This window comes from Lagenorhynchus albirostris, chromosome 10, assembly GCF_949774975.1.
Source record: "Lagenorhynchus albirostris chromosome 10, mLagAlb1.1, whole genome shotgun sequence".
In the NCBI taxonomy this organism is placed as follows: domain Eukaryota; kingdom Metazoa; phylum Chordata; class Mammalia; order Artiodactyla; family Delphinidae; genus Lagenorhynchus; species Lagenorhynchus albirostris.
This window is the reverse complement of record NC_083104.1, coordinates 6,906,109-6,923,782: the sequence shown is the minus strand read 5'-3', so window position 1 is coordinate 6,923,782 and position 17,674 is coordinate 6,906,109. Positions and strand designations below refer to the sequence as shown.

Below are 17,674 nucleotides of genomic sequence, written 5' to 3'. Positions count from 1 at the left end.
ACAGGTGCCAGAGATACAAACTACAGGTGTAGAGGCCTAACAATGTCTGTATGGGAAGCCCCGAAACCGAAGCTGTGAGACTTTTAAGGAGACCTCGAGCTCAACTGGGTGGCTTGCGGGGTCCCGGCTCACGGCAGCAGGAGGTCTCAATCTCCGGGCCCCAGGCCCCCGATCAGCATTGTGCTGTGACCTGTTTGGGCTTTGGTTTGTGGGATGGAGTTTCTTCGAGAACCCCAAAACAAGGAGATGATAAGGGCGGTATCCTTTACACATAGCTGCCACTTTCTGGCACCTGCCCTGAGATCTCTTTTCTGTATGAAATTACATCGGTGAGCCCAGCCCAAATTCCAGCTTGGAAACTGACGCTGATCGTGCCCTCTGGCGGCTCTGCATTCTCGGAGCGAACGCCTTGTTTTTAAACATGGCCTGGCCTCTGCCCTGGCAGGGACATCCTGGACTCAGGGCCCTGGCAAACAGGAGCGCAGGGCCCTGCTCTCCCAGGTGGGGACCAAGGGAAAATGATGAGCCCAGGGTGTGAGGATCTGGGGGGTGAGCCAGGCTTGAAGTGTCCCCAAGAGGGTCAGGCGCCCAGTGCTCATGAGATGCCAGCCCCATACCCCAGTGTTTGGGCTCCACCGACGGCCATGGGCCTGGGAGCAGAAGGGGGTGGGGCCCTGCCATCAGGGTGGCATTTTGGAGCAACCGCCAGACCCAAGGCACTCATGGGCCTACTTGCCCTTTATTGAATTGCTTTTAAAACTTCATATTTTTAGCCCATCTCCTGAGAGGAGGGGGCTTTTTTTGTTTTTAATAATAGAAGCTACTGTTTTTATTTATTTTTTTAATTAAAAAATTTTTCTTTTCTTTTAAAAAATATTTATTTATTTATTTATGGCTGCATTGGGTCTTCGTTGCCGCGCGTGGGCTTTCTCTAGTTGTGGTGAGCGGGGGCTACTCTTTTTTTTTTTTTTTTTTTTGCGGTATGCGGAGCACAGGCTCCGGACGCGCAGGCTAAGCGGCCATGGCTCATGGGCCCAGCTGCTCCGCAGCATGTGGGATCCTCCTGGACCGGGGCAGGAACCCGTGTCCCCTGCATCGGCAGGCGGACTCTCAACCATTGCGCTACCAGGGAAGCCCGGGGGCTACTCTTCGTTGCAGCGCACGGGCTTCTCGTTGCGGTGGCTTCTCTTGTTGCGGAACACGGGCTCTAGGTGCGTGGGCTTCAGTAGTCGTGGCGTGTGTGATCAGAAGTTGTGCCTTGCAGGCTCTAGAGCACAGGTTCAGTAGTTGTGGCGCACGGGCTTAGCTGCTCCGTGGCATGTGGGATATTCCCGGACCAGGGCTCGAACCCGTGTCCCCTGCATTGGCAGGCGGATTCTCAACCACTGCGCCACCAGGGAAGTCTGAGGAGGGGCTTTCATAAAACCAGACATCCTTTTTATTTTAGGCTTATCCCTTTCAAACTTCAGGGAGCAAACTCCGAGATTAGTCATACAAGTACTATGGCTACAGCGGGGCCTAAGGCTGCGACGGCCAGGCTTCTGCCTACGTTTGGTGGGACAGGGGTGGGTGTGGGCCTGTAGGGTGATACCTGCATCTAATTTATTTTTTTTAAGTTGAGTCGATTATCAATGTTTAAACATCAGGAGAGTTTATGTTAAGTCCAGATTTCTGGCTTCTCTTGGAAAAAATCTGAATATCTGGCAACACTGGACCCCATCACTACAAGGTGACACTTGGCTGTGCTGAATAACAGCTGTCCCCTTAGCCAGGGTGTGGGTCTCCTGGAGGCATGTGAGTTTCAGCCACCTGCATGCATCCTCTCTCCGAGCTTCCTCTGTCCCCACTCCTGCTACTTAGCTCTTCTCTCAGCCCCGGCACTGGCCCCGCCAGCCACCCCACGGACCCCCAGCTGGGGGCAGCCAATCTCAGTGGCATCAGCTGGCCTGCCCTGCTCTCCCCTCCTCACCTTCACCGAGTAGGCCAGTGAGATGGTGACAGCCAGAGGGAGCCCCTCGGGCACGGCGACCACCAGCACTGTCACACCAATGATGAAGAACTTGACGAAGTACTGCACATAGACGGGCGTGCACTCGGGCAGCCATGGCTTCTGGTTGACCACGAAGGTGTCCACGGTGAAGTAGAGCACCAGGATGATCACCGTGATGGCTGACATCACCAGACCTGTGACACGGGTGGGAGGAGACCTGTCAGGGGATTTCCTGGGGGTGCGGGGCCCCGGGAAGGGAGATGTGGACCAAAACCTTGGCTCAAAGGGCTCTGGGGTCAGGCAGGCCCTAGCTTTCACCCCAGCTCAGCTTGGTAGCATGGGGCAAGTCCTTAATCCTCAAAGAGCCTCAGTTTCTTCCTCTGTACAATGGGGATGCATATTTATTTCACATGGTTTTGTAAGGATCAAATGCGATGAATACATGTAAATTGCCTAGCACAGTGCCCGACGCAGAGTAGGTGCTGAGTGATCATGTGAATCAGTAACTGCTTGCACGGTGCCCTCACACAACAGGATGTGCAGAGGGTACCACTTACTTCCTCCTGTCTTCACGTACATACTCTTTCCTATTCCAGGAACTAGGGACACAGCAGTAAAGAGGACAGAGTCCCTTTCAGCCCTTGGGAAGCTGAGATTCTAGGGGGGGAGGCAGACAAGAAACAAACACACGAACAAGATAATTCAGATACAGATAACGCTGTCAAGAAAAACTCCAGGATGACGTGGTAGGAAGTGACATGGGCTGAGGATACGAAAACAACCCAAATGTCCATTGACAGATGAATGGATAAAGAAAATGTGGGCTACGCGTACAATGGAATATTATTCCGCTTTAAAAAGAAGGAAATCCTGCCATTTGCAACAACGTAGCTGGACCTGAAGGGCGTTATGCTCCGTAAAATAAGCCAGACACAGGAGGACTTATCTGAATAATCTAAAATAGTCAGACCCACAGAAGCAGAGAATAGAAGGGAGGTTGCCAGGGGCTGCACGGAGGGGAAAAGGAGCGTTGTTTTTAGTGGGGAAAAAGTTTCAGTTATGCAAGATGAGAAAGTTCTAGAGCTCTGCCGTATAGCATAGCGCCGGTAGTTTAACAACGCGGTATTGTGCACTTCATAATTGCTTAAGAGGATCTTATGTGTTCTTACCCAAAACACAAAAACCGAAAAACCCATGAAAGAACACAAGGGAATTTTTGGAGGTGGTGGATAGGTTTAGTACCTTGGTTGTGGTGACTGGTATCATGGGCATATGCATATGTGGAAACTCATCATGTGTGCATTAAACGTGTGCAATTTTTTAATATATAAATTATACCTTAATAAAACTAAAAAGAAAAAGAAAACAAATGCGACATGGCCTGGTAGATCCAGTGGCTACTTTAGCTAGGGTGGCCAGGGAAGACTTCCTGGAGGAGGTGATATTTGAGCAGACAGAGGAACGATGAGCAGCCAGGTAGTGACCTGGGGGAAGGGTGTTCCAGGCTGAGGAAACAGCAGGGGCTCGGGGAGGGGAAGTGACTTGCCCGAGGCCACAGGCCAGGGAGGCACTGTAGAATTAGCACCTGCAGGTGGCTACTGGCTGCTGGCAGGATCTCTCTTGCCAGCCCTGTGCGCCCAACTACCCCCAACTGCTGCATGTGCTGTACAGCTGCCGCTGAGGCTGCCCACACCTGAAGCCTCTGCAGAGGAGGATGATGTTTGGGCAACTGGCGTCTCCTTGTCACAAAGTGCCTGGGAGTCCACCCACCCCAATTTGATGGCCAATATCCAATGGCTGAGGTGGAGGTCCAGAAGCCCAGACACCTTGCTGCAGGGCAGGTCAGACCCTGCAGAGGTACCATACTCCAGAGCTCCCTGTAAGATCAGGTGGAGACTGAGATTCCTCCAGAAACCCCGGCTGCCTGTGCTTCTTCCTGGGCTCTGTTGCATCCCTGACCCTTTACTGGTCTCACCTGAGAGCACCCCGCCAGATCCTGTGCCCACCCATCTCAGGTTCTGCTTTCAAGGAATTCAGCCCGGGAGAGAAGCAGAGGTGGGACGTGAACCAGAAGTGCTCGACTCTGAACTCCATGCCCGGCAGGGCTGAGTAGGGGAGGGAGATGAGTGAGGACTGTGAAGGCCACGGGGGGGTTCGCGTCGCTTTGTTCCCTGCCCTCCAGAGCCACGTTTCCGTGGAGTTGTCTCCGTGGCGGGGATGGAGGAAATCCCTGGACCCATCACTGCCCCGCCCGCACCGCCAGCTGCGGAGACCCAGAGCCAGCTCGATCCCTGTCTGACAGTTGCAGAGGCGGGAAGCCAAGCTCCCAGCAGCTGGGAGCTGTCATCAGGCCCCCAAGTTTAAATATAGACAGTCAAGCCTGTAATTTGCCTCTTTTCTCCACGCTGTGGTGCCTATAATTAGAGCCGGGAGACAGCCATGGAGGAGCAGGCAGCCAGGTGGGGAGGCCTTGGCATCTGCCACATCCTTACCCGGGAGGGGAGGCCAAGGCCGTGTCAGGGCTGCAGGGCTCACCTTGCTTCCGGGCTTGGCTTCCAGGGCAAGAGGGGCCGTCATCAGCCATCACCTGCAGCTACTAACTCGGGAAACCCGGCTTCTGCTGGGCCTCAAACAAGGGGCTTCTCACCGGGCTCCTGGCACTGCCCTCTACTTCTTCAGTCTTTCCTCTGCACGGCAGCTGGGCGGTCATCATACAGCTCAACTCCATCCCTGCCCTCCCCTGCTCACACCTCTTCCAGGGCTCCCACTGTCCTCAGAATAAAGCCTGCATTGCAAACTCCAGGCCCTACAGGGTCTGCCCCCTGTGCAGCCACCGCACCTGCCAAACGCTGGCGCCTGTACGGGTAGATAATCTCCTTTACTCCTCATAGCAACCTGTGAAGTAGGGACTACGGGATCCCAAGTCCACAGACCAGGAGGCGGAGGCTCAGAGCTCGGTGAAGGTACCTGCCCAAGTTCTCAGAGCTGTAGCTGGACGAGGACACAGGCAGGCTGCCCCCAGAGCCCACGCTTCTACCTTCACTCTTCTGCCTAAGTGCGAACTGAGTGCCTACTGTATAAGGACTCAGACTGGTTTTGTGGCAGAGAAGGTGGGTCTCATGCAAGCCCTCGCTTTGCAGAGGAGGTAACTGAGGCCCAGGTAGGGGCAGGGCCCTGCCTGGGGTCCCCCTGCATGCCCCGTGTCCTGTGCCATCTCCCGGGGCCGCGTGCTCACCCGCCTTGCCGATCTGCACAGCCAGCTTGGTGAGCTTGCCCTGCAGCACCGACTTCTCCTTCTTGTGCATGCTGGCCTTCTTCTTGTCGTCAGTGTCGCCGCCCTCGGCACTCTTGAGGGGCTGCATCTCCATGGCGGCCGCCCCGTCCTGCTGTTTGGCTGCAGGGGGCAGAGCACACGTGCACACACACAGACACAGACACACAGACACACACAGACACACACACACACACACAGGTTAGCCTGCAGGGTGGGGATGTTGGCACCCACCCAACTGCCCAGCAGAGCACGGTGAGGCCCTCACTCCCCAGCCTGGGCCCTGGCATGGCCGGCACACAATCCCCGTGATGGGGGGTTGGTTTCTTCCTGCTGGAGACCCTGGTCCCAGGGCCACTGGCTGCCTTGCACCTGGAATTCAGGACATAGCAGGGAGTGACACGGCTCCACCCTGGATTTCCAGCAGGAGTGGGCTAGGGTCCCCTCTGGGCCTGAACAAGCCCGCAGACCCTTCCCCCAATGGCTCTTCAACTTCTCCACATTCAGACAAGACACAGGCTTGGGCTTTGCCCAGTTGGTCCTTGGGCCATGTTGCTGGATATTAAGTAGTCACGAGGCAGAAGGGACACAAAGGGGGCTTCAAGAGTAGAAGAGAGTGTCCCCATCCACAGGTGTCAAGCTCCTCCCCCTTCAGCACAGGCCCGTGGCCTGACAGGACAGCACAGGGCCTGCGGCCTGACCCCTTAGCCCCTAAAGACCTCAAAGACCCAATTTCAAGTCTTCAGCTGAATGGGCAGCATAGCTCAAAGGCTGGGGAGAAGCTGGCTTGTGGCGGCCTGTCCTCAACGGGTAATGCCTCCATTTGACCTGGCACCAGTGATCACAGCTACCCCCTCCCCCCAAAGGTGTCAGGCGCCCATAGGCATGGACGTCTGCCTCTGCTGTGGCCCTCAGAACCGGCGGGGAGGGGCCGCAGGGACCACAGGTTAATACAAAAGGGTTACCTTTGCTCTGGCTGGCGTCCACATTGCCATCCTGCATTTTACCTATACGACAAAGAATTTTAACAGACAACAGAGAATCAGACAACACACGTTGGTCACCATGAAGACGCAACAGGGCCACAGACATTCATGTCAGATGGAGGGAGGGCCAAGCCGGCTCCGCCCTTCTGTGCAGGGACGCCGGGGAGGCCCCTGAGACAAGAGCAAACCCGTGGTGGCTGCAGGCTTTCTCTTGATTCTCTGGGGGCACAGAGAGAGCGCTTCTGGGATTATTTTGGCCCTAAGCATTTTACAGATTAACCAGCAGCCTTTGAGGGTAAAGGAACCATAGTTGGTTGGCAGGAAGCAGAAGGAGTGGGAGATCTAAGGTCCCCAGTGATTAATGTGGAATTTGGTTGGTGCCTTTTGTGGGCTGAGAGGAGGCAAAGGGAAAGATGAGAGAGAGAGAGAGAGAGAGAGAGAGAGAGAGAGGGAGGGAGGGAGAGAGAGAGAGGTTGATTCTAGGATGGGTAGGAGTTTGGTCAATGTGTCCTTAGTTTCTGGCTCCAGGAGGGATGATTCCACTTTCTGCTTCTCCTGGTGAAGGGGTGTGAAGCCACAACATGGAGAAACCCCCACCCAGCCTCACTGAGAGTGACTCAGGCAAAGGGTGGGCAGGGGCTCCCCAGTGGTGGGCTCTGAGGTGCCCACACGTGTCCAGGGGCCTGGTGGCAGTGCCCTGGCTCCCAAGGGGAAGCTGCCTACCCCTCCCCTCCACTGAGCTGCGTGCTCTTTATTCTGGGTTGACCAGCTCAGGCCACAGCAGGCAGGTGAAGTCTGGCTGATGGGATCCCCTGGGTGCCCCCAGCCCCCCACCCCAGCCCTGCCTATCAGGGACAGATGCTGCCTAGTGCTGGGTCTGGGGCTCCCCACCCCCTAATCAGGGCCGCCGGGGAGGCCGCCTACCCAGTCTCAGCCCAAGGTGCGTGGCCTGCATTCACAGGGTAGGAGGTATTGGTGACCTGTTGCCTGGCAGCCAGACACCTGTCTTCACTTGCTGGCACTGCAGGGGTCGGGGGGCACCCTCCTGTCCCACGGGCTCACCCTGAGGACTCTGAGAAGGGTGCCCCCAGTCCCAGCCGTTTGCTGAGAACGAGATTTTCACAGCTCATGTTCCAGGCGCATACATGACCACCACAGTTTCATCTGGGCCTCACCACATCCCTACCGGGCCGCTCCAGATCACACCCACTGACGATGAAAAACTGCGGCTCAGGGAGGGACACGCAGCAGGGTCTTTGCCAGGTCTCAGCTGGTAAATGGAGAGCTGGCCCCAAAGTCCATGCACACTTCTGCCCCCATCGGGGAGAATGCAGCCACCCTCAGTCCCCCGAGCCAGGGGAAGGGCAGGTGTTGAGGCGGCACTGGTGGGACTGGGCTCCTGAAGCTGCTGTTTCGAAACCAACTAGCCGTGTGGCTTCACCTCTCCCAGCCTCGCTTCCATCTCTGTAACCAGGGGTGGCCACATCGCCTCCCCGGAGCTCCTAAAAGTTGCCTTAGTGACAACCGCTCGCCCAGCAGCCTTTGGCACTTTGCAAGTGTCTCCGATCTTGGCAGTTTTCCTGATACCCTGCAAGGTGGGGCGGGAGGCGTTTTCATCACTCTTATTTTACAGATGAGGAAACTGGGGCCGAGGGAGGTTCAGAGGCAGCTGTCATTTATAGAGCATCCTGATGACTGTCCTGAGGCTGCGTGAGAAGTTCAATAAACACTGTCATCCCCACCACCATATCCGTCATAGGTGACTCGGAGGGGAGAAGTGGCTTCCTGGATGCCAGCCCCGCACCATCACTCCAAGGTCAGTGCAGGGCTGTTCCCACTGCCTCTCCCAGCGAAGGGTCAGTGACCCGCCCCGGGGTTTAAAGAGAAAAGTCCCCGTTGCTCTATTGTAAAATTCTTTCTACTGGATTAGAAACAAAACAGAAAAAGGCGTTTTGGAACCAATAGGAATTAACTACAATAATTATTTTTATTTTTAAAAATAATTTTACTAACTGGGCTAAAGGGCACCGGAGGACTCCTCTTCAGTAGTCTGGTGTTAGATGGCACAAAGGGGCCTCTATCTGCATTGCATATTATCAGATGCAATAGCCCGCATGTGCCCAGCAACCAAGCTAGCAATTTCCTCTTTTATTTGCATAGTGACCACACGGCCAGAAAAATAATCAACAAAGCGTATGTTTGAGGGAGGGAGCCATATCCTGGGGGTGCTTTGGTGCAGATGGCCTGGCTTCTCAGAAGCAAGCGACTCATCTGGGGTTCTCCTCAGCCAGATGGGTACTCGCCTGGCCCTGGAACTGTGGTGGGACGTTGCTCTGGTCCCCCATGGGACGTGGAAGATGGGCTGTGATTCGGGGGAGCTGAGATGGAGGACAGGACCCAAGATGGGGAACCGGGGTGGAGACCTGGAGGCCCCTCTGTATCAGATGCTAGATGCAGCTTTGCCAAATGGGTCTGTCCTCTCCATGCACTGTGAGGGTCATGGGTGCAGAAAGCTTCGATGTGGAAGGTCCACGGTGAGAAGACCTGGTCCTAAATAGGAGACCTGGGAGGTGTCACTTCCCTTCCCTGTGCCTCTGTTTCTCTCTCTGTGAAAAACAACACTTTCAACCAAGGTGATGCTTATGAAAAGCACTGCAAAGTACCTTGTTAATGTCCAGAGTTAAGAGTGATGTATAATTAATCGTGATGTATTCTATAGTGATATATCAATAAATATAAAAGAAATAATAAAATAAAAATGGCAATTATAATGCCTCCAAAGTGAATGGAACACCCCTACCTTTCAGTTGGGAGGGGCTTGGGGGGGTGGAGTGAGGGGGGCATCCTGCCACCTGAGTGTGTTTTCCACGTCCAGGTCATCCTGATTTGGCTCAGACAAAGGAGGGGAAAGGAACAGTTAATTCTCTCACTCACCAAGGCTCAGCTTAGCACCCCTCAGCCTTTAGTGCACTCTGCCTGGAGCCTGGAAAGCACATTAGAACGCTGGTTCTCATTCAGGTCTGGGTGGGGCCTGAGATTCTGCATGTCTAACAAACTCCTGGGTGATGCCCAGGCTTCTGGTCCTCCGACCACAATTCGAGTAGCAAAAGCTTAGAGTACTGGTTCCAAAGTATAGTTTGGGGGCCTACCAATCCCATGACATTCAGCCAGGACACAGCACAATCAAGGCTGTCCCTCTGCAACAAGGAAGAAACCGGTTTTACCCAGTGGGTTCTTAAACACCCTTGACCACAGGAATCCTTTCCTTGGGCAGGGGCATTGGTGGTGGGGAAGACTTCTTAACATCCTTGTGAAGTTTACAAGACATTAGCAAGAGTGGCACACACTTTCGAGCCAGGCAGGCCTGGGTTCACATCCCAGCTTTGCTACTTTCTAGCTCTGTGACGTTGGACTAGTGTCTTGATCTCCCTGAGGCTCAGTTTCCTCATCTTTAAAGTGGGGACAAAAACCTCTGAATCACAGGGTTATTGTGAGGATTCATTGAGATGCTTGCAAAGTGCCTGGTGCCCAGGAGGTGGTTAAGGAATGACAGTTCCCCGTCTTTTCCTGCAGCTTTTCTTGGGACACTTGGAGTTTTCTGCTACAGTTGCAAGTGAGGCTGCCCCTTTTCTGGGACCCACTAGTCTGGATGCGGTCTATATGTTCCCCGAGCCCAGCAGGCTTGTCATTCTGGGGGAAGCAGGATGCCACTTCCTGTTTCCTCCCTGCCACCCCCCAGCCCCCCACGTGGGTTTGCCTACTTTGGTTCTTCCTGTTATCTCTTGCCACCCCTCCCTCACACATGACACCTCCCACACCCCAGGCTGTCCTGATTTCTCCTCCTGTGCCTGAAATAGACCCATACCCGAATTAGCCCTTCTTGATGAGGCCCTGCTCACAGAGCAGTCTTGCCCAGCCCCTGACATCTACGGTGTGTGTGGGGGGTGCTTCCATCTTTGGTCACTTTGAATCCGGGTGGCTCAGCCAGAGGTCTAGGGCAGGGGACGGGAGGATGAGGCGGGACCAGAGCTCCATGTCTTCCAGGAGTGGTGAAGAGTAAATGATATAATGGATGAGAAACCCGCAGCCAGAGATGCCTGGGATGCGTGACGCTGGAGAAAAGAAAACTTTCCCTCCCCTTCAGTTCTCCTGGGCAATGGTTTCACGACCAAGCCCTAACAGCTCCCAGGAGCAGTCTGGGTGACTTTACGTCACCTAATTTGGGTACGGGGCGTATCTGAGAAGATGGGAGGGTAGAGAGATAAGAAATCTTGGAGGCAAATGAATGGAATTCCTTCCTGCCTGTGTGTCAGGAGGTTAAGATGCAGCTCCCAGGTACAGTGGCAGCCCTCTGCCCCCACCACTCATCCCCGAGGAGGCCAGTAAGAATGCAGAGACTCAGAACAAACGCTCCAGCACAGGCAACAGCAAGAAACACCAGTCCACATCCCAGGGGCAGAACCAGGCCCGAGCCCAAGCGAACCCCCGGCCCGTTCGCTCCGTGAGAGAGAAGAGAAAGAATGTCTACTAGTGGCTCAGCCATGCTACGGGGTGGGGTCCAGGAGCTGAGCTCTGGCCTGGGTCCCCCTGCCTCGAGGGAACTGGCGAGTCGAGGACCGGAGCCTTCCGTGGGGACCCAGACGCCAGCTTCAGCCTAGGTCCTGACCCCGGGCCTTCTTCCCAAAGCCGGGGCCAGGAACGGGCTTAGGAGAGGGCCACGCCGGGCGGGACGCTGCTTCTTGGGGGGCCAGATCTGAAGCCAAGGTCACGTCCCTCTTCCGGGCTTCACCGGGGGTCAGGGGCCCAACAGGAGCCAGTGCCGTCGTGGCAGCCATGAGTGGGGGCAGAGCTGGATCCCCGGTGGTGGCTTCTCTCTTAAGCGCCTGCCCCGTGTGAGAGGACGACCGTCCCCGAGCTGCCCATGCACATCCAAGTCTGTGCCGTCCAGACTAGGGAGAGGCAAGCCCAGAGTTGAGGGTGCGGGAGACGCCCATCCAACCGAGACCGAGAGCTCGCCCTGGGAGTGGGACACGTACCATTGACTAGGCTGGTATTTGCACTATCTGCAGCATTTGAACCTGCCGCACCATCGGCCGCTGCGGGGGTGGGAGGGATGGAAAATGCAGTGTGTCACAATGGAGAAAAGCAACAACGCAGGACAGCAACAACAATCGACATGAACCAACTTGCGGGAAATAAGATGACTACATTCTTAAAAAAAATCTCCGTTGGAGATCAAGAAACTCAAATTTGGGGGTGGAGGTGAAATGTTCCCATAGAGATGCCACAGAAGTCGGGGGGGAAAACTCAGACGTGGAGGGTCTTTGAAATAAAATATGGAGGATGATCAATGTGGTTACGCGGGGTGGCACTGCTGGTGGTGAGGTTCCGGACTGAGGCACCCCGTTGGCCCAAGCAATCAGGTGGGGGCCTTTCAGACAGGGTTCTAGGAGAGGGTCTGGCTGACCATCAGGGCCAGAGGCGCTCATGACCAGGAGTCGATTCAAAATATTCAGCGAGCAGTGCAGTGCGGGCACTGGCCGTTCTGAAGGGGTGCTTGCTATGACCATTGCTGTGTCCCGGAAGAACGTCCGTCCACGGCAGTGACTTAGGATTCATGCCCTTGACTCGGGCTACTGCCCATGGCCAACTCCTCCTTCCCTAACTGGCATTCAAAAGATCGCCTTGGTGACCCCCATAGGAGGTGCCCCACCACTTAAAAGGTGACATCAAGCATGTGGTATTTTGTGCGTGAGACAGAGAAGGTACTAGCGAGTTTTCCTTAATTTAGGAATCAGAAATGACAGGATGTGCTCCAATTCACTCTTGCTGGTTTTTCTTGGGGTGGGGAAACGGGTTCTGTGGGAAGGAGAGGGAAGAGATGCTGGGTAAGGTGGCTGTGCTGTGAGGCGAGGGCAAGGTGGGACGGGCTCTGTGGGGTCATGGGGTGCTGAGCGGGCTGAGGGCGTGTGGAGGTGGTGGCGGTACCATCTGCACTGAAAGCCCTGGAAAGTAGGCAGACCGGGAGTGCACAGGGGCACAGTGGAGGTCTGGTGGGGCAGAGCCCCCAGCAGTCAGGTACCCCCTTTAGCTGTGTGCTGGGGATCTAGGGCCAGGGCTCAGGGGTCAATGGCTGCTGCTACTTCTAAAACCCCATCTACCCTGAGGAGTGTCTTACTGTACCTGGTAGCTGAAGGCCATCCCCCTTCTTCACACCTGTGTGATGATTTTTGAGACATGTTAATGAAGGAGAAGCACATACAACCTTTTGTGTGTGCACGCGCACACACACACGCACACGCACACACACACACCGGTACGCCTGGGGTCATCCTGAAACGGGAGGCTCTAAGCAATGTCCCTGGTGGAGGTGATGGAATGGAAGTGCCGAGGAGGTCCAGCCTGGCTGTGCTGCTCGTGGGGGCCTGAGGGGCTGGGCTGGCCTCCCCGATTCCTCTGTCACGTCCCCTGCACATCCCACCTCTTCCTTCTACACTGATGTCCCCATCTCGTTGGAGTGCAGGTAAATGTTCAGCAAGGGACTGACCTGTGCTTTGGGGCAGAAGAGGCCTGTTTTTTTACTGGCGTTTTAAGAAACACCGGTCTGGCCCATGAGAGCTTCTGGGTGCTTGTGCCCCTCACCCAGGCCCCAGTGAGGCCAAGGAAGTGGGCAAAGCTGCTGCAGCCTGCCCAACTGCCCGCACCTGGGGCCACAGCTGGCCACAGCTGCTACGGCATTGCGCGGACGCTGTCCTGATGTGCTCCGGGCCTCTTGGCCAAGACTTGGTCCTCAGTCTCAACCTCAGCTCTCCCAGATCACAGCTTATTTCCATTGCTGCTGGATGGGCCATCGTAATCTTAGGGGTACCCCACCAGGAAACGGGTTTTGCCCCTGGGAACAAGTATCCTTTGATCGTGACCCTGGCTGCCCCTAAAACTGAAGGAGGGGTCATCTATTATCTCATCTCCTTCCCCTGGACTCCAGAAGGTCTGGGTATTGGGCGCCTCCTCTGGAGCTTGGGGAAGGAGACAAAAGACTGCAGATGTGAGAGTGGGGGGTGTCCCCGAGACCAAGTGTGAGTGTCGGGAAAGTAGTCAGCTGTTCTGGGCCAGAGGCTGGGCCTTGGATTTGGGCCTGGTCTGATGGGATTGGGGCTCATGTTTTCCAACCACCCCTCCTCTGCTCTGAGAGGCAGCTGTAGCCCAGGCCGACAACCTGCTGCACCAAGGGCAGCCCATGGAGTGAGGAAACTTGTTTGCAGGGGGAGGAGGAGACAGAACCCAGCTGAGATGGCAGCTCTGGGGACAATGGGGAGAGGCTCACAGCAGTTGATTTGCAGGCACACATTTGGCCACCTTCCCCAGAAGACCCACCTCTGGGGAGAGTCTATACTGGGTGAGTGTGCAGCTCCGCTCAGTGGAGTTGAGAACAGTGGAGGAATTCGCCCAGGTGGGGATTTCTACGCAATATCAGGGGTGATGATGGGAACGGGTCACACTTGAGGCTGGAGACTCAAGAGAAGGCTCAGCCCCCTTGGCCTGGCCCAGGGGGAAGGGGGGCCCCCCCATGACATGACTGGACAAGACAGAGACTGGAACGAGACCCTGGAGATGGAACAGACAGAGCCTCCTGGCCCAAGAAGGGCCCTGGGGTTACAGGAGGAAGCTGTTGGCACAGGGTATGGACATAAAAGGCACTCAATAACTATTTTGTCTAGTGAATGAGTCAACAACAAAAAAAATGTGGCCTTAAGAGCTCCTTTCTGGTCCACAAGAGCGTTGGGCTTACCTTTCTTGTCCTTCTTCTCTTCCTCCTCACCGCCGGCCCCCAGCAGGGTAAAGATGATGCCGGTCTGAGAGTTCACACCCACGGCGGTCACCACCATCCGTCCAGAGCCCTCCATCACATGAGTCCCTGGGGAAGGGGACGAAAGCCAAGTTACCATTGCACGGCCCAAGCCCCCTCCCGCAAGGAGCGGAAGGCGCTCGGTCTCAGTTGACTCGAGGCAATTTGCCTGCTGAGGTCCTAGGGCACCACCTACAGTTAAGGTTCAAGGTGTGTACTCAAGGTGGGTCCTTTAAAGATGATTTCACCTTGGGATAGTGCTGTGATGGGCCTGGAGCTCAAACACTGCTATACCTCAATTCTTAGGCCCCCAGAAAGCTCAGGCCTACCACCTCCTACCTGCTCCTAGAGAATCCCTTCTTCTCTCCTCTCTCTCCCCTTCCCCCTCTCCCAGTCTTACGGGCCAAGCAGGGACCACTCCCTCTTTTCCTTAATGATATATCTAGAACCAGACCTTGCTCTGCAACCAGCAAAAAAAAAAAAAAAAAATGCCAACTAAGCCCTGGACTGGACTGCTTAAAATGGGGTGCACCAACTTCCCAAAGATCTGGGGAAAGAATTCAGGGCTCTATGAAGTTGAATGAGAAAACAATGACCTCTTTATTTTCACAAACATCAAACTGAAATTTCGCATTTCCCCCTATTAAGAACATAGGCAATAAACCCCGGGAGTGTCAGTGGTGGCCACAACACCATTACATATGTTACAGAAATCATGGGTTTTTTTTAATATCACTTTATAGCTGTTGCAGATACTTTTTAGGCTTATCCTTATTTTACAACTAAGGCAATTATTACACTGACTGCTGGATCTTGTTATTCTAATAAAGAAGCACATATGTTACTACACCACACATTAATTCTTTCTTAATTACTTTAACTACTTCAATCTAATTGGCTTCCTTTGTGATCCAGTGTATTTTATTTTATGTATTTCAAAGCTTTATTCTGAATAGGGGTGGCCCATGATGACCTCAGACCTCCCCAGGGGTCTGCGGTGCAAGAAAAGTTAAGAACTCCTTTCCTAGAATTTTAGATTTTTAAAACTGGGTTCCAAAGGGTCCTGGAATTCTTTCAGGGGGCAGGACGGGGCAAGGGAGGTCTTTGGTCAGAGTGGCCCCAAGTTTATTCATCTTTGGGGTTTCTGTGTCAGCTTTTATTTGACAAGAGGGCACTCTGCTGAGTAAAGAATCTAGATAAATGAAGTTTGGCCTGTCAGGTGTTCCTTTTTTCCGATTTTCATTTTTACCGCTCTGGCTAGAAAGCTCTCTACAATGCAGCATACAGTTTCTCCTTCAGCAGAGAACTAAGAGTCCAATCCTGCCTGGTGCAGGGTCTCCGGCCATCCCCAGGCTGCACAGGAAGAGCTATACCTGGTCTACCAGACAGACGGCCACAGCCACTGACCCCAGCCACTACACACGGCCCTGATGACTTGCTTCTTGAACTCCTTCTGCTGTTGAGAGATTTTCCTTCTTTCCCCTCAAGATCATGGTCATTTCCTCCTGTTTTCAGGCTCACTTGTCACTGATGGCCTTCTCCTGGCCTCCCACTTTGCTTCAGACTTGAAGTCTAGGTGGACAAACTCATTAGGATTGTATCTAAAATAAGAGTCAAGAGGTTCTGAGTCAGGGCAAGAAGCACTTTCCTTAAAGCAAGGAATCTCTTTTCACTTTTCAAGAGGTTTCACCCACCCCTTCCCTTTCCTTCTGGGATCTGAGAGATGTCCTGAGACTGTGTGTGTGTTTGCACACGTGCCTGTGTGCGTGTGCATGTGTGGTGTTCCAGCCTCTTGGCCTCCAGGATCTCGGGATCTTAAAGTGCTTTACAGACAGACAGATGCCCTCCAGTAAGCTCCTTTGAGGTGGTAAAGGTTGGTCTGTCCATCCATGATGGGTAAACCAAGTCATGAAGGCTCCCAGAGGCAGCATGGAGCCCAGCAAGCTGTACCAGGACCTGGGCTCTCAGGGGGTGAGCTCCTCAGCTGGTTCTTTACCCATTCCCAGCCTCTTCGGTCCCCGAGCCGGGCACAGTGGGGACCACAGAATGAGCTCGGACACTAACTCCAGGCCGATCAGCCCAGGCCTGGTGTCTTCCCGTCACAGACAGACCCTGAAGCACACGTACCCCACAGGGGGCACAAACAGGGAGAATCTGGGCCCAACTATGGGACTCTGGGAACTACAATAACTTGCTGACAAAATGCTTTCTCATGCACGGGCTCAGCTTGTGTGGGAGCTGGCAGGATGGACTGTTAAATACCAGCAGTATTAGAGGAGGAAACTGAGGCCCAGAGAGGTCACACGTGGGTGAGGGTGGGGTCACCGTAGATCTTTAAAGGTGAGGGCTGAACACACTTCAGTACACTCACAGGGCGTAGATGGCAGGGACAGCAACCAGTGCTACCTTCTGTAGGACACCTACTCCGCTCCAGGCTTTGTGCCCTAACCCTAACCCTAATCCTTCACACGCAATCATCTCATTAGTCCTCATACTGGCCCTTGGTCGACAGAACAGGAAACCGAGGGAGAAGTAGCTTGCCCAGGGTCACCAGCTGGAGAGGGACCAAGCCCTTGTCCGGTTTCTCACATACTGCTCTTCCCCAGGAAAGAAGGCTTCACACTCTGGTCTCAAACGTGTTTGTGAAAAGGTTGGCTCTGCCTGGCTGGTGATGGAGAAGCTGTTCCCCACCTCCCCAGTCCTGGGCGGGATGGAAAAAGACACAGGGGGCCAATTTCCACCCAAGATAATCAGACCCCAAATCACCTTCTAATCTAATCACTCCCATCTCAGCACTGGGAGGCCAGGGAGGAGGGAGGAAGGAGGAGGAAGCCAGGGAGGTGGCCTCTGCCCGCAACATGGGGATGCGGGGACATGGGGTGAAGGCATGGCATGCCCCCCCCCAGCCTCGATGAGCCCTGGGGAGTCCTCCAGGCCCTAGCATCAGATGGGCCAGAGAAGTTGGGGGCATCAAACTCCCCCTCTGGTCCTCCCTCCCTCTGTGCCCCGGCAGCACGCGCAGCCTTCGCTCTGACCATTGCCCCCCCCCAGCTCAGACACCCCCCCATAGCTCCCCAAAGTCCAGACACCTTGGTCAGCACCCCCTGGATCATACCTCAACCTTCTTCTGGCCCTTGACCACTGATTCCCACACTGCGCCCTCTGCCCTGGGTGCAGCACAGCTCACTGGGCCCTTCTGTCCAGCCCTGGTCCCCAGCCCCATTCCCGCCTCTGCTCACATAGTTATCACTGCCTGAATGCCCTTCCCACACCTCTTCTCCAAAACCTCCTCCTCAAGGCTCAGGACAAATGCCTCTCCTCTTAGGTGACTTCCCTGACCCCAACAAAAGGACATCACCTATCTCCTCTGGACTGCCCCCCGGGGTTTCCCCTGGGGGTGCCTCCCAGCCCGGTGTCCCCACTAGCCTGTGAGCCCCTGGAGGGCAGGTTTGAGGGCGAGTCCTCTCCTCCTGCCACAGTGGAGGCTTGTAGCTGGAATCCAGCACTGTCCTCCCTGCTACCTCCTTTTTTGTATCTCCCATGGTGGACATGTACTACATTTATAATGGAGAATCCACACA

The 17,674-nt window shown here is 54.7% G+C and overlaps 1 protein-coding gene across 10 annotated transcripts in view; it reads right to left on the bottom strand.

Annotated features, from left to right (window-relative positions):
* The window catches only part of ATP2B2 (ATPase plasma membrane Ca2+ transporting 2), a 129,149-nt gene that overhangs the window by 46,231 nt on the left and 65,244 nt on the right, over positions 1-17,674 (bottom strand). For 5 of the 10 annotated variants that reach the window (XR_009542696.1, XM_060161187.1, XM_060161191.1 and 2 more), the window contains exons 6-11: positions 14,037-14,162; positions 12,431-12,463; positions 11,284-11,343; positions 6,227-6,268; positions 5,226-5,384; positions 1,970-2,184 (exon numbers count right to left, since the gene is read on the bottom strand). Coding sequence is in view for 9 of the 10 variants with exons in the window: in XM_060161187.1 (XP_060017170.1) it covers positions 1,970-2,184; positions 5,226-5,384; positions 6,227-6,268; positions 11,284-11,343; positions 12,431-12,463; positions 14,037-14,162 (635 nt within the window). In the remaining variant the exon portion in view is untranslated. The remainder of the gene's footprint in view (positions 1-1,969; positions 2,185-5,225; positions 5,385-6,226; positions 6,269-11,283; positions 11,344-12,430; positions 12,464-14,036; positions 14,163-17,674) is intronic. The other 5 variants (XM_060161190.1, XM_060161194.1, XM_060161193.1 and 2 more) reach the window with 3 other exon arrangements.